General features: G+C 32.3%; 1 protein-coding gene across 1 annotated transcript; it reads right to left on the reverse strand.

Moving 5' to 3' along the window:
- Nucleotides 1-1,850: 1,850 nt before the first annotated feature.
- Nucleotides 1,851-14,249, reverse strand: VDAC4 (voltage dependent anion channel 4). Its single transcript, XM_089782743.1, has 7 exons — nucleotides 13,987-14,249; nucleotides 12,484-12,556; nucleotides 11,852-11,919; nucleotides 10,290-10,400; nucleotides 10,040-10,126; nucleotides 9,352-9,560; nucleotides 1,851-2,448 (listed from the first exon to the last, which is right to left on the reverse strand). Exons 2-7 carry the CDS (start codon nucleotides 12,527-12,529, stop codon nucleotides 2,148-2,150), a joined length of 822 nt encoding a protein of 273 aa, XP_089638869.1. The 5' UTR covers nucleotides 12,530-12,556; nucleotides 13,987-14,249; the 3' UTR covers nucleotides 1,851-2,147.
- Between the last annotated feature and the right edge of the window lie 218 nt (nucleotides 14,250-14,467).

The raw sequence follows: 14,467 nt of genomic DNA on the forward strand, positions 1-14,467 counted from the left end.
TTAAATTTCAAGTTCCACTGAATTTTATAAATCTATCTCAATAAATATGAATACGTTTCTTCGTGTTTGAATGAAGGAAAGAGGAGATAATTCTTTTAGAATTTTAATTAAATTCCTTATCCAAATTTAGTCAATCAATAACTACCAAGCCATTTGTGACGATGAAAAAAAAAAAAAGAAGTCAATTAAAATAAGTTGCTCATGATTTTGGCATATTAGGAAGGTAAATTGATGTTATGCTTATCTCTATATGTATATCTATTGAAGTGGCTTAAGCGAAGTGAAAGAAACACTATATTACTCATTGCCTTTTGATTAAATTTCAATTATGTTTATCCAAAAAAATTTGAGTTATGTTATTTATTTTTCTTACAATAATTAATTAAGTTCCTACTTTATTAGACTCGAGCAGCCTTTAAGAAAGTAATAAGTCTTGAGCCAAAAATAATAAATGTTTTCATATCAAAACTATTTTACATAATTATTTATAAATATACAATATTATAATATATATATATATATATATATAGAGAGAGAGAGAGAGAGAGAAAGAGACAATGACTGAAATTCAAATTAAAAAAAGTAATAATTGCTAAATGAGATAAAGTTCAATTTTCATTTTAAATATTTTAGTATAAAATATTAATAATATTTATCTAATTTGTAAATAAAACTTTTAATTACATTACATTACTTTTATTAAAAATATTTTTCCAAATTCAAATAATATTGAATAATTTATAGACTAATGTCATAAAATTTGAATTATATATACTAAAACTTTATATTCTAAAATTATTTATGTTTGTGTACTATTATTACTGAAAGATAGATAAAGAAAGTAAAAATTCACGTGTAACACACATGATAATAAAATTTAATATTATATAAAAAGCTTAAAGAGTGCCTTATGGTTTATGTGATGAATTTTAATGTATTGAAAGAAAGTATTACTTAACACAGTAATCTTAAAGAATGCCCTGAAATATTCGTTAGCAAAACCTTATATAGAATTTGAAGGATGATGGCTTTCATATAATAAGATACGTATTTGGAATGGAAATTTCTCAACTAAGAAAAATTAACTGCTTCCCCTATGGAAAAGCCAAATGTGTATCCAAAGAAAAAGAAAAGGTGAATGCGAAGTGAAAATCCGAAGCAATTCCAATTACCATTTCCCCATTAATGATACTCTTCTAAGCTCCAAGTTGGATTGATTGCTTTTAAGTTCAATATTCCATGGAATGGACATGTTTCTTTTTTTTGTTTAATTTTTGAGAGAGAGCATAATTCTTTTTGAATTTTGATTAGATTCCAAGGTTGAATATTGAAGGTCATTAAGATCAAGTTGGCCGGCAACGCCGTGAATGTCATGATCGCCAAAATAAATAAATAAAAATGAAATTCCCACAAAGGTAGTTAAATTCGAATGAATAACTTTATTAAGTAGCATTCTTTTGGCGAATACAACATGGATTGCATCTCTTTTTTCATTCACTAAATAAAAGAAAATACACAGTCCAACCAGATTTTCATAGAAAATCTTTGCTAGAAGCAACTAGAAAAGATAGTAGAGATTGAACCACATTGACGCTTCGTCAAATCTGCTGTTTAAAGTTAAAAAGCAAAGGAAGTAAGAAAAAGAAAATGGAACCAAATCTAAAAATCAGAAAACGAATGAATCTAGTTACTACTAGTGGTGCGCCAAATAGTTAGTACCATCTTAATCACTTACATTACCAAAAAATATTCACTTGGGTTGCCACTAGGCCACCTTGTGGGTTACGACAAAGGTATTGGCAATTTGAGTGGTGAGGTAAAAGCATTGTAGAGAAACGAAGACGACGAAATGCCACAGATACAGGGATTCCATACAAAGAAAAACAGGGAAAATACCCCTGGCATACAACATGAAACCATTCTCAACATTCAGCAACAAAAACTGCTCTTGTGTTATCAATTATAAACTTGTCCAAAATCGGGTTTGCTTTCCCCACTACCGTTTTAGTAAAAACATTCATCAGCTCATCAACTGATCTTTCAAATGATCTGGGTGGAATAAAAGGGTTCCGGGGAAAAAAAATATATCATCAAATGTTGAATTCAAACTGCTGACTGAAAGAGTTTTAAACTGAACATCTTCCCTGTCAAGGCTTGAGAGCAAGGGCAAGCCCCATCTTAGGGGATGCATTGACGGCCTTTGGATCATACTCTGCCGAAACAGTTATGAGTGATTTGGGCCTCCATTCACGTTGGCACAGCATTGCAACCTTCCCATTGTCAGAAAACCGTGTCTTTACCATCGTAAAAGGATCCACAGCATGGGAACTTCCGATGGAGAAATTGTTTTCATAGGTGGAAAATCTATGAGTCATTTCAGCAGCAACACATGTTAAGGGGTTGACAGAATGGATATAAGATGCCTTCAGAGCCTGTCCTTTATCAGTCCTATATAACAGAAAACATGCTTTCAAGACTTTGATGGCCGCAAGAGCAAAGTCGAACCACAAGACAAGAGGCACAAAAGGTTGACAAACTAATCAAATGAGCCATAGCAACTCTCATAAAGCCTGTCTGACAAAACATCATCTGAATTTAACATACAGAGACAACGACGCTTTGTTTTGGTCTTTCTTTCTTATTGGAAAATTGCCCATCACAGTCAGAAGCAAATGGAACCCTAAAAACATTCTGCAGCTAACTAGATATTTGGTTCATCCCAATGGGCCCTATGCACCTTAAACTCTCCGCACTGTTCAGCACACTTGTTTTTACCTCTTAAAATATAATCATATTACACATCCTATTTCTGTATATCAAAGGAATTAAGCTGATGTTTACCATAATAATGATCATCAATAACATAAACTGAACCCTAAAACTAGAAGAAACAAAAACCTCAGAGGGAACAGACTGAAGTGAATCCAATTAGCAAGTCAAACCAAGATAAAATTCAAAACAAAGAAAAATTAGTTCACTGCACAGAGAATCACCACATTTAGAAAATCTGTCATACATGATTATTGCCCATCAAATGCTCCTAGACATTATAAATAATAAAAATGATCAACCTCTTTGCTGAAACCTCAATCAAGATCACCAACATATTTTCTGAACACTTTGCAAAAGAGTCAATCAAAATTGTCTGCATCTTCTCTAAGTTAACATGAAATACAAGAATTACCATACTGATTGTACATTTTCTAATGCTATGTTCCATGATGCGGATAATAAAGCAATAACAGAAAAGATCAACTTCAATGGAATCGAAAAGGGAATTGCAATATCCACTAATTTTTAAACAAGTTTCACTTGGATCATTAAACTTCAACTCAGATTATGTCACCAAACTTCTCCACATGCAGGAAATCCTGTCATTCTGGCATTACAAAGAGAAACAAAGGGCTGATGTGGCAATAACATCAGCATCCAACTCAATGCAATACATGCCAAAGCAGTAGTAGGCTTTATTTTCTTTATATTCTTCCTTTTTCCTTTTCCCCTCTTTCTCCAGATGACCCTATTTCCATGCACACTTCTATGCAAATCAATCACAATTACTTACATGTCAGCCCTACCTGCTACTCATATAACTGACATTTGCATTTAAGAAGCCAAAAACATGTGTTGAAATAGGATCATCCTTTTTCTTTTGCTTTTCTCTTACTAAATCACAATGTCCCCAACTTCATCCACCCCTTGACTCTCTGCTCTCCCCTTAATTCTTCCTGTTCAACTCTCTCTCTCTCACACCTTCGAACAACTCCTTTTGTCCCCCAAAATGTATACAGTTCACACCAATTTCATAGCTAAAACACATGCAAATACAAACATCTTGTTCAATTGATAGTGATTCTTTGATTCAAAAGTTTTGCATCAATTCCTGGAGGTGTGTTTTCTGGAGACTCAATTACACTTTAATACTGAACTTTGTTATATCTTCAACCAAAATTCATCACAATGTCAGTTCATATGTTAGGTTGTGTTGATTTCATGGTGGGCAAGATTGTGATGGGGAGCGGGGGGAGGCATTCAGGCTTCCAGATGCCAAAGAGAACAAAGTCAGAGTGGAAGACAGCAACAAGTTGTCGACATATGGTGGAAGTTCTGGATTTCTTCTATACCATCTTTGTAGAGCCAGTTGGTAGAAATTGAAGTGTAGAGATCCACGTGATTGAAAAGTCCAAAGACTACCAATAAAATTTACCCAAATTGTAAGCATTAGTGGCTTATTCGAACCTTTATAGAGGCTAGATTATTATCTTATAGAGATGAAGATATTGGTTTCCTATTTTAATGGCTGTCTAACAATTCCAACTATAAATCTTCAAGCTTTAGCCACCCAATTTCCATCAACATTGATCTTTTCTCACTCCAAATCAATTATCAAATCTGTTTACCTTTCTATTTTAATGGTCAACTCCAAATATCCTGTGGTTGCACAATTTTTTGTTCATAATTACTTCGTAGAAAAGGAGTTGAAATGTCACGAATCTGATCCGTGACCAAACCAGCCTAGACAATCATCGGGCCAGCAGTTAATGGGGATTGCTGTGCACACAAGACGTTAGCAGGATTGGACCGCACGGGTCACAAAACAATGGGCTGTGCGAAGCAGCGAGCTTAGTACATAAGGTCCGAGAGCATGTAAGCTGTCTACTAGGATTGAAATTCTTGTGTAATGCTGCTAAGGAATGGTAGCTTAATTAGTTTAAGTTAGACTAGTTACATTCTATTAGAAATAGGATACTTTTCTTATTTATACTTTCCTTATTTGTTATTTACTTTATTTGAACTACAAGCAAGATTAGGATTAAGCAATTTTCATATTTATGTTTTACCATAACTCTATTAGGGTTAGTTGAGATTACCATATTATTAAAAAACCTCTTTTTTTTTTTATGAAGGGCATTAAAAAACCCCCTTTCATTGCATTGTAAGTACACTAAAACCTCTATAAATTAATACCTTGAGGACCATGAAAATTTATTAATTAATCAAAATATTATTTAATCAATAATTATTAATTTATACATTAATTAATACAAAATTAATTTATCTAGTTATTCTTTATTTTTTTCCCTAAACATTGAACTTAATATTTGTATTATGTATTGTCATTATATGAATATTACTTAATTACTGAATTATGAATTATCATTATTCATTATGAGCAAATTATTGAAAACGTTATGAGAAATGATAAAGAAGATTAAGTTAAAGAAAATAGTTCTATACTAAAGCCTGTCTTGCACAAAGGAGCACTTAAAGCAATAGTCAAATTGCATAATTTTTACTTGCAATACGAGATTACTACATTAGAGCTTCTTAATGCACTAAGAAAAGTTAGAGATGAGGTCCAAAGAGACATCAATTTTAAGAAGAAACAAGTAGCATGGGAATTATATTTTAGAAAGACCTCTTAAGTCGTATATATATAATTTTGACTTATGAAGAGATTTTTAATTTATATATCAAGTGAAACTCGTGTTTTTTTTAAAAGATATTATCTTATAAATTTAGCAAATTATAAATTTACTACGTTGGTCCTAAGTCGAGATTGACCAAAAATATTATTTAATCAAAATTATTAATTTATCAAATATTAATTTACAGAGGCTTTACTCTGTAGGGGAAAAACACATAAGGTTGTCAATAGGTAGAATACCTGTTAATTTTGAGGTACCCAAACCCTAACCCTAAAAGAAATTATGCACTCAAACCCCATTAACTACCTGAACATTTTTTAAAATTCTACTCTTACCCTAACCCTAATACATCCTCACTAGCCTATAATTACCCTAATCTGTTTAAAAACACAATTATGTAAAAAACTTATTAAAATGTTATTCATGAATACCTAATTACCCGAACCCGAATCCATATTCGTATCCATATATAATAATATTTCTCCTACTTATTTCATATAATTTACTAATAATTAAATTAATAAAACATAATAAAATTCAATTTAAATAATCAAAAACAAATATGCTTGAATAATTTTGTAAGTTATAATTTTTATAATATTAACACACAATAGAAAGCAAATATGGTTATATTTAAAGTGTATATAGTAATTTTATTTTTTTATAAATAAACCCAATGTATATAAAATATATATATTAAAAGACATTCTAAGTCAATGAATAATTATAGTTTCATTAATTAATTTAATTAACTACATGGATTTATCCTTAATTATATGAAATTAAAAAAAATAGCTAGGTTTCAAAACTATTTTAATCCACAACTTCTTTTTAGGTTTATTTATTATAAGTTTATATAAATAAAAGTATATATATTATAATTAATAATTTTATAAATTATAACTTTTGTAATATTAACACAAAATAAAAAGTAAATATATTTATATTTAAAGTATATATATACTAAAAATATTTTATTATATATATAATAGTAATTACATTTCTTATAAATTAACACAAATATATAAACTATATATATTAAAAGACATTATAAGTTAATTAATAATCATAGTTTCATGAATTAATTTAATTAATTATATAAATTTTTCCTTAATTTGATGAAATTAAAAAAAAATGTTAGATTCCAAAACTATTCTAATCTCAAAAGCTCTCTTTAAGTATATATATTATAAGTTTATATAAACAATGGTATATATATATTATAATTAATAATTTTATAAGTTATAATTTTTGTAATATTAGCACAAAATAAAGTAAATATATTTACAATAAAAGTATATATATAAAATAGTAATTATATTCCTTTATAATATGATAGATATTCATATTATTTAAACATAATTAATAATCTAATAATTTTTTAATTTAAATATATTAATGTCATCACATTAATAATTACAGTAACCATACTTTTCATATATTGTTAGTTTTTAACAAAAAGAATTGCTTGTAAAGTTGGTAAATATATTTTTAATTTAATATTAAAATAATAATAAAAAATTTATAAATGGCAATCAAGTTCGGATAGCAGGTACCAAAGGGGTAGTACTCGAACCCTATATAGGTAGTGAAATCACTACCCGAACCCATCCCAAACCCAATCATAGGATACCCTAAGCCAATATAACTAGGTTGGGTATCCACGGGTATCTTGTAATAGGGTACCCATTGCCATCCCTAAAAACACAAATAACTGATATAAGTCTATTGAATTGTGGAAAATAATACATTTTATTTCTCACATATCTTCTTTAGTTCACACTTTCACATCACAATTACAATTACACTTAACCTTCACTTTCAAAGGTTAAGGTCGAACGGATCTAGGCTAAAATTTCAAGCCCATGACAAGTGGCATCTTTATTTCTCATGGCCCAATAGACTTATGCCAACTATTGGTATGTTATTCCCTTAAGCAATTAAAGGGGTTATTTATACTGTTATAACCCTTACTAACCCTAGTAGATTTATGATAAAATATAAATATGAAAATTGCCGAATTCTAATCTTACTTGCAGTGCATGTAAAGCAAATAATAAAGAAAACATAAATAAGAAAAGTGTTCTATTCCTAACAGAACACAACTAGTCTAACATAGACTAACTTAGCCGCCATTCCTTAGCAACATTACACAAGAATTCCAACCCAAGTAGACAACCCGCATGCAAATGGGCCTTGCATGCTAAGCCTGATAATTCACACCGCCCCGCACAGCCCATTGTTCTACGCCCTATACAACCCAATCCTACTAATGTCTTGTGCGCACAACAATCCCCATTTGCTACTGGCCCGATGATTGTTTGGGCTAGTCTAGTCACAAATCTACGATACATGACATTTTAACTCCAATTCTATGAGGTAATTATAAACCAAAAAACGTGCAACCACAAGATATTGGGAGTTGACCATTAAGCCTAAATATTGGAGAATAAGAAAGAACATAAGCCTGTTAGTCTCACAATTAGTAAGCCACACCAACCTCATACTGGGCATTTCAGTGTTTGGTTGATTTACTGGTAAACAACAAAGATAACACTTATCTAGTAGTCTAACCAGAAGAAAGGGACGATAACTATAAGGCTATTCTATACACCATAGAGAAAACAAATAAACTCCATTTTTCAAGATTTGTTAATAAAACCACACAAAATTCACTTTAAGGTCCAATTCATAGCAATTCAATGTCTTCAAAACATTGTCTTGAAATATTAATCTTCCAAACATACTACATGACTTATAAGTATAGCATAACAATCATTGTTTAGATATATTCACATTGCCTTGTATTTACTTACACTGCACACCTCCATACACAACAGTTTAAAGTATTAGGATGGCTAAAATGTAGGCATTACTTTATCCACTCATAAATTACCTTAAACGAATTTCTTAAAAGATTATAACTACTCTTACAAACATTTTCCCATTACGCATCAACCAAACTTGGTTGGTACATTTAAGAGAGAGACAAAAGAAGCCTTTTTCCAGGAGTGCACAAAGGTCATTTTCCTCCACAAGAAACTAGCATATCTTTTGTGCTTTTTCCCCTTCTCATATTTTTCCATGACACCAAAAGAAGAGACGTTTCACTGCAAATTGTTCACTTTGATCAAGTATAAACTAAAATAATGCTTTTTTCCCAATAAATTTTGGAGATCCCTTGTCAAGATCTAAGCCATTGGGGCACATAATTAAGACCATGTTGGCTATGGCAAAGGATATTTTACTAGAAAATACCATGGACATCACTGACGCAATTAAAATCTATATATCAAAATAGGGAAAGAGTTGATTTTTTTTTTGTTTGAACCAGCTGCATTTGACCCAATTTTTTCTGCCTCTAGTCAAAGTTCTTGGGTGCTTGAAGTCCTAAGATAGAAACATCAAGCCAGGAACTAACTCAAAGAAGGCTGATTTGTTGTCACAACTGGGTTTGAAAAGATATATTAATAAGTTCGAATTATCAATTGTAATATTGCATAGCATCATATCCACTTCTTTGCTTCAATTTGACTTTTGTGAAATATATACACCATATTTTCTGTGTTTTTCCCTTTTGATTGGTCATTAATGTTTTCTTTTTCTTTGATATAGCAATAAGTGCTGAGTTAGTTAATCTTGTTTAAAAGCACATGAGAGTACAACATTAGTTGTTATCTCCTAAAAAAGTATTATGCACTTTCATGATATATGTGTAGGTGCCACGCAACCCAATTTTAGGATCATCTTAACCCAACTTAAGCTCTTTTAGAATTCTAACAAAATGCTATAAAGTAACTGCTCATGATGTAGCACTTATCAACTTAACTGAAGGCATCAAAAAATGCAAAACTGCAGCCACACATACACACGAGATAAAAAGAATAAATAGGTCCTCCCTAGATGGTCTAGAAGTACTTACAGTAACAGTGCAACAGAGAAATCTGACTTGTTCAAGCCAATACCAGCAGTGTACTTAGTACAGGAGGCAGAGGCTGTATCAAATCCAACTTCACCACCCAAAGAAAGTTCCTTGCTTCCAATTGTTGCTGAAAACTCCAACAGAGGAGTTGGATTCAGGCCAATGCTAGAATCAATGGCGGCATGTGGGTGAAGATATTGGACATCCAGCTGAGATATGATGCACAGGAGTCAGTCCTCTCTCTCAAACACAAAATTATATTACCAACACTTCAAGAAATTGCTAGTTTGATAACATTAACATGTAAATTTAGTTGATATAAACCCTGCAAGCAGGTCCACTTAATAGTAAGCATCAAGACACAGTAATGCTCCATCAAACTGATTTGCTTTCTTTTTTCCCAGATAAATTGACACTCAGAAAGCAGAAACTAGGTACTGTACGTAAAAAGGAACCATAATAAAACAATAATTATCTCAACTACAACCTTGGTAAATCTGTGCTAAGCAAGAGAATTGGAATGGTCAACAGTCACTGGAAACACAATCTCCATCACAAGAACAGTGCAAGCTAAATAAATTTAAAAAAAAAAAAGGAAGAAAATTGATGTACATCCAGAATACACTGCAACACTTTAAGTCACAGTGTCACTGTCTTTCTCATACGCTGTTAACATTGATGCACTGACCTTGCCAGACTTGTGATCAGGTATTCTGAAACTTAAAGCAGCTTTGGAACATGGCCAGACCTCATTGACAGTCAATTTTGTAGACACCTGCGAAAAAATAAATAAAAAATGAAGATGAACAAGGGCAAAGCTGAGATTACACAATAAAGATTTAACGCCCGCCTCAAAACACAAGCAGGCGATGCATTAAACTGAATCACAAATATGGAAAAGCCACAGATAACCGTCTTAAAAGTGAAATCTTCCTTACATTAGAATAGGTATCAACTTTGACATCCACTGTAGTATTTCCACTCTTGTACACAGTATTTATGTCTCCAAAAAAGATTTGGTCCTTCTTGAGCCCTGTAGCTGTAAGTCCCTGCAATACATTTTAAGATTGACATCAGATGACATAACAATCAAGTAGTTAGAAATTCAAATATAGTATTTTAAAATAACCAAACAATCCAGAGTGTTTTTTTTTTCTTTTTCTTTCAAAGGAAGTTATCTTAGCACCATTTTGAAAATGTTAGAATCTATTGATAGTAAAAGTGAATAAGATATCCCAACCTTGAAAGCAAATACTTTTGCAATCTCCAAGTCTCCTAGGCTATTAATAACAAAAAAATAGGAATTTGGTTTCTTGAGGCATAGCTAGCAAGTATTCTATTCTTTTTTAGCTCTCTCTACCCTACATGGGGTCTCTTCCTGGTTCTTCAATTCCTTCTTATTCTATGCTACATAATTTATATTCTTCCTGCTGTTGGTTTCTCTAATTTCCTTTGGAACCAAACACTCCTATTTCTCATTTATGGACCATGAAACCATAAGCCCACTAAACTCAAATCATTCTTAGACTAACCTTCAAGGAAGTGATTCCAAAAATATGAAAATGACTTAGGCAGAATGACATAAGAAAGAAGACAGAAGAATTAATGGATGAAATAGTTATGTCACACTATGTTACTAGAACTCAAGAGTGAATGTTCAATATGGGTATGTGTTCAACACGAAAACTTCAAATTCTTTCTAAGTTTTTCCCTATATTTGGAGTCAGACAGCCATACGCTGTCCGCCAAATTTTTTTTTGACACAAATACTTTAGGGAAAATGAAGAGTCAGAGCAACATAGGTTATGTACTAAAGGTAACAGTATCCATTATGTTTTACAAGAACTAAAATGGATTATTTGAGCTCTTATGGGAAGAAAACAAACAGAAGTAAAGTTAAGGGGTTGAAACAAGGGAAATTGAAATGAAAGAATCTAGATGGTATTTGTTTCTACATCCCATTTCAATTAAAACTAAGGCCACCCATGGTCACACATTGCGATAATTACCAGTTTCATCCACTTTAGCAAAAAAGAGTAATGACCAGCACTAAAAAATTGAAATAATTATGAAAGTATGGGCTTGTTGTGTGTGTTTGTATAGGACATAGTACTTGTCTCAAGGACTTAATGCCTCACATATATAGGCACAACACAAACATACAAGCACAAGAGAATAAAAAAGGGTAACATCATGCGATAACAGTTCTGATGGTAATATGCTGGGAAAGACCGCTTAAGAAGGGAATTCATATCAAGTCAAGCCAAGAATCCCATAAGCATATTGTTAATATGTGAAAAACTAAACATAAAAACATTCTGCTAATATTTAACAAACAAACTATATATAGCAGCCATAACATCGATGGCATATAACATCCTGGTAGAGCAAAAGATTTAAGTTTTCAAGTAGATCAATCAAGCTCTGGCCAAAAAATAAAAAGCAAAGTAACTAAGCAGCTCAATAATAACGGCCAACAACATTTATGGTGGAACAATACCATTCCGGTGGAGCTCAGCATCGTAAGAGTAAACTTTTGGTCAAAGTTGTAATCTTTTGTCAAGAGGTCTGCAGAAGCAAAAATATAAATCATTAGAATCTATAGTTAAAAGCATATAACAGCAGGTTTCAAATCCGCCAGGCTGTCGCATGAAAAGACAAACAAACAAGTGCACCAAGAATTGGTAGTCACCAAAAGTTGCAAATAGCAAGAAAAGCCCCTGATTGTCAATGACTAAAAAAGGCAATTTATTGCAGCAGTAAGATAGAAAATAAAAATGATCTGTTAGATAATGCCATCCTATTAAGCATATGGGAAAGTACTTGCTAATCCTCACAGTATACTAGTAAATTAGTAACCAACTGTTTTGGCTATTGGGCAAATATAAAGCATTTTTCTTAGCAAAATATAACTGCACTAACTTCCTAATTCCTCTATCCCAACCATCTCCATGCCTCCAAAAAAGCTGCTTGCCAGCTCCATTACAAATCAAACTGATTTGCATTGCCAATAAAACATTAACAAGTCATTTCTAGTAGAAGAATGACTATCACAAATGAAAACATGTCGGGCAATCTAAAAATACAGTACTGGACAAGAATAAGAATTGAGGAAACATGTGCAACAGATACCTTTGGCTTTTTTTCCCATATCTACAAATGGAGCTGGTCCAGCCATCTTGATAGAAGGATAATCAATCACAGCCTGCAAACACCATCATGATAACATCATCACTTATCACTGGAAACTTCTGTTTAAGAGAAAAACAGAACAAAGGGGAAAACAAATGATAAAGCAAAGGCATGTGAAATGATAACAATACTTTTCTAGTTAGAAATTATTTTTTCGTGTTGCATTAAGAAAAACACTTTTCACTTAAAAAATAAAATAAACTGTTATCTCTTCATCTAGGGTTAGCTTACAAAGTTTCCACATAGAAGCCAAATAAAATATTTTTTTGTTGTCTATGAAATTCAAACTTTTACTACTGAATTCTTTAAAATAAAATTTTTTCTTTTGTACAAAAATGTACTTTAAGCTTTGGCTAATAAAAAGCAGCTGCCAAAGTAGCATTCTAATATAGTAAAATTTTTCGCTTCTGCTAAAGACTAAGGAGGACTTTAAAGAAGGGGATACTAAGGCCCCATTTATTGTTACCTTGCTACTTGCGTTTTGTTTCCAAAAAAGTTGCTAGAAAGCAAGATCATAGTAATTGATTAAAAATGAACAGACGAATAAAACACAATACTGATTCTATTATAATTTTTGTTTATAAAAGTAAAACTTGCATTTCCTTCTGTGAAAGAAATACATTTTAATTTTTAACTCTTCAAAACCATAATTTCCTTTCATTTCTAACCACATCTTTGCATGTTCATTCCTACCTAAATCAATGCCAGCTTCCTCTTCCACTGCTTAGCATTTAAAAAATTATTAAAAATTACAATGATCTGCAGCGCCAAAATGCTGGCAAAAGCAATGAACAATGAAAGAAAAAAAATGTAGTTCCAAAATGATGAGACTAAGGCTTCATCAATACCTCCTTATATGAATCAAAAAGCCAAAAAAAAAAGTTACAAAAGACTGACTAACAGTACCTAAATCAATGCCAACTTCCTCATCCACTGCTTAGCATTTAAAATATTATTAAAACTTACAAGCATCAGCAAAGCCGTAATGCTGGCAAAAGCAATGAACAATGAAAGAAAAAAAGTAGTTCCAAAATGAAGAGACTACGGCTTCGTCAATACTTCCTTATATGAAAAAAAAAGCCAAAAAAAAAAAGGGAAAAAGTGACAAAAGACTGTCTAACAGTACCTAAATCAATGCCAGCTTCCTCATCCACTGCTTAGCATTTCAAAAATTATTAAAACTTACAAGCATCTGCAGCGCCGAAATGCTGGCAAAAGCAATGAACAATAAAAGCAAAAAACAGAAAAACAGTAGTTCCAAAATGAAGAGAACGGCTTCGTCTACACTTCCTTATATGAATCAAGTTAGCTATACCAAGCCCAAATTACATCCTAATCATATAAGATTTCAAAAATATTCTCATCGAGATTCACTTCGAAACTTCGGTAAGCTAGTCACCAAACCAGTAACTTTTACGAATCAAAAAGGGAGAAAGAGCTTACAAGAAAGGAAGTGCGACAAGAAGTGAAGAGAAGAGACGATCGGCGACGAATTCCTGCAGCGGCTGCTATGACACCGCTCAGGGGAAAGCTATAACTTTCTCAAAACAAATTCGGTGTTGGAAAAATTGTGTTGGCTGCAGGTCAGTGGGGGCAGACTCTCAATAGACGGCGGGTTTTTAGGTTACGCGGGGTTGGATGCTTGATTTGATTGGAGATTTTAGTTTTCAGACTTAGATCGGAATTGTCATTGGCCCGTGAGAGATTGGGTGTCACTGTCATGTGAGATTAGAGCGAAGATATCAGAGATTTATATATTCTAGAATGACGAGAGTAACACGGGAGAAGGTTTAAATGACTATAGTGTCCTGGAATCGGTGGCTAGGATTCTGTTTGTCTTGCTGGCTCGTTAGAATCTGGAGTTCTATACGAACTTTACGAATTAGGAACTGGGCTCGCCGCCCGCCACAGAGGTTGCGTCACA

This window comes from Theobroma umbraticum, unplaced genomic scaffold (genome assembly GCF_002168275.2).
Source record: "Theobroma umbraticum cultivar Fairchild unplaced genomic scaffold, ASM216827v3 scaffold_56.0, whole genome shotgun sequence".
NCBI lineage: Eukaryota > Viridiplantae > Streptophyta > Magnoliopsida > Malvales > Malvaceae > Theobroma > Theobroma umbraticum.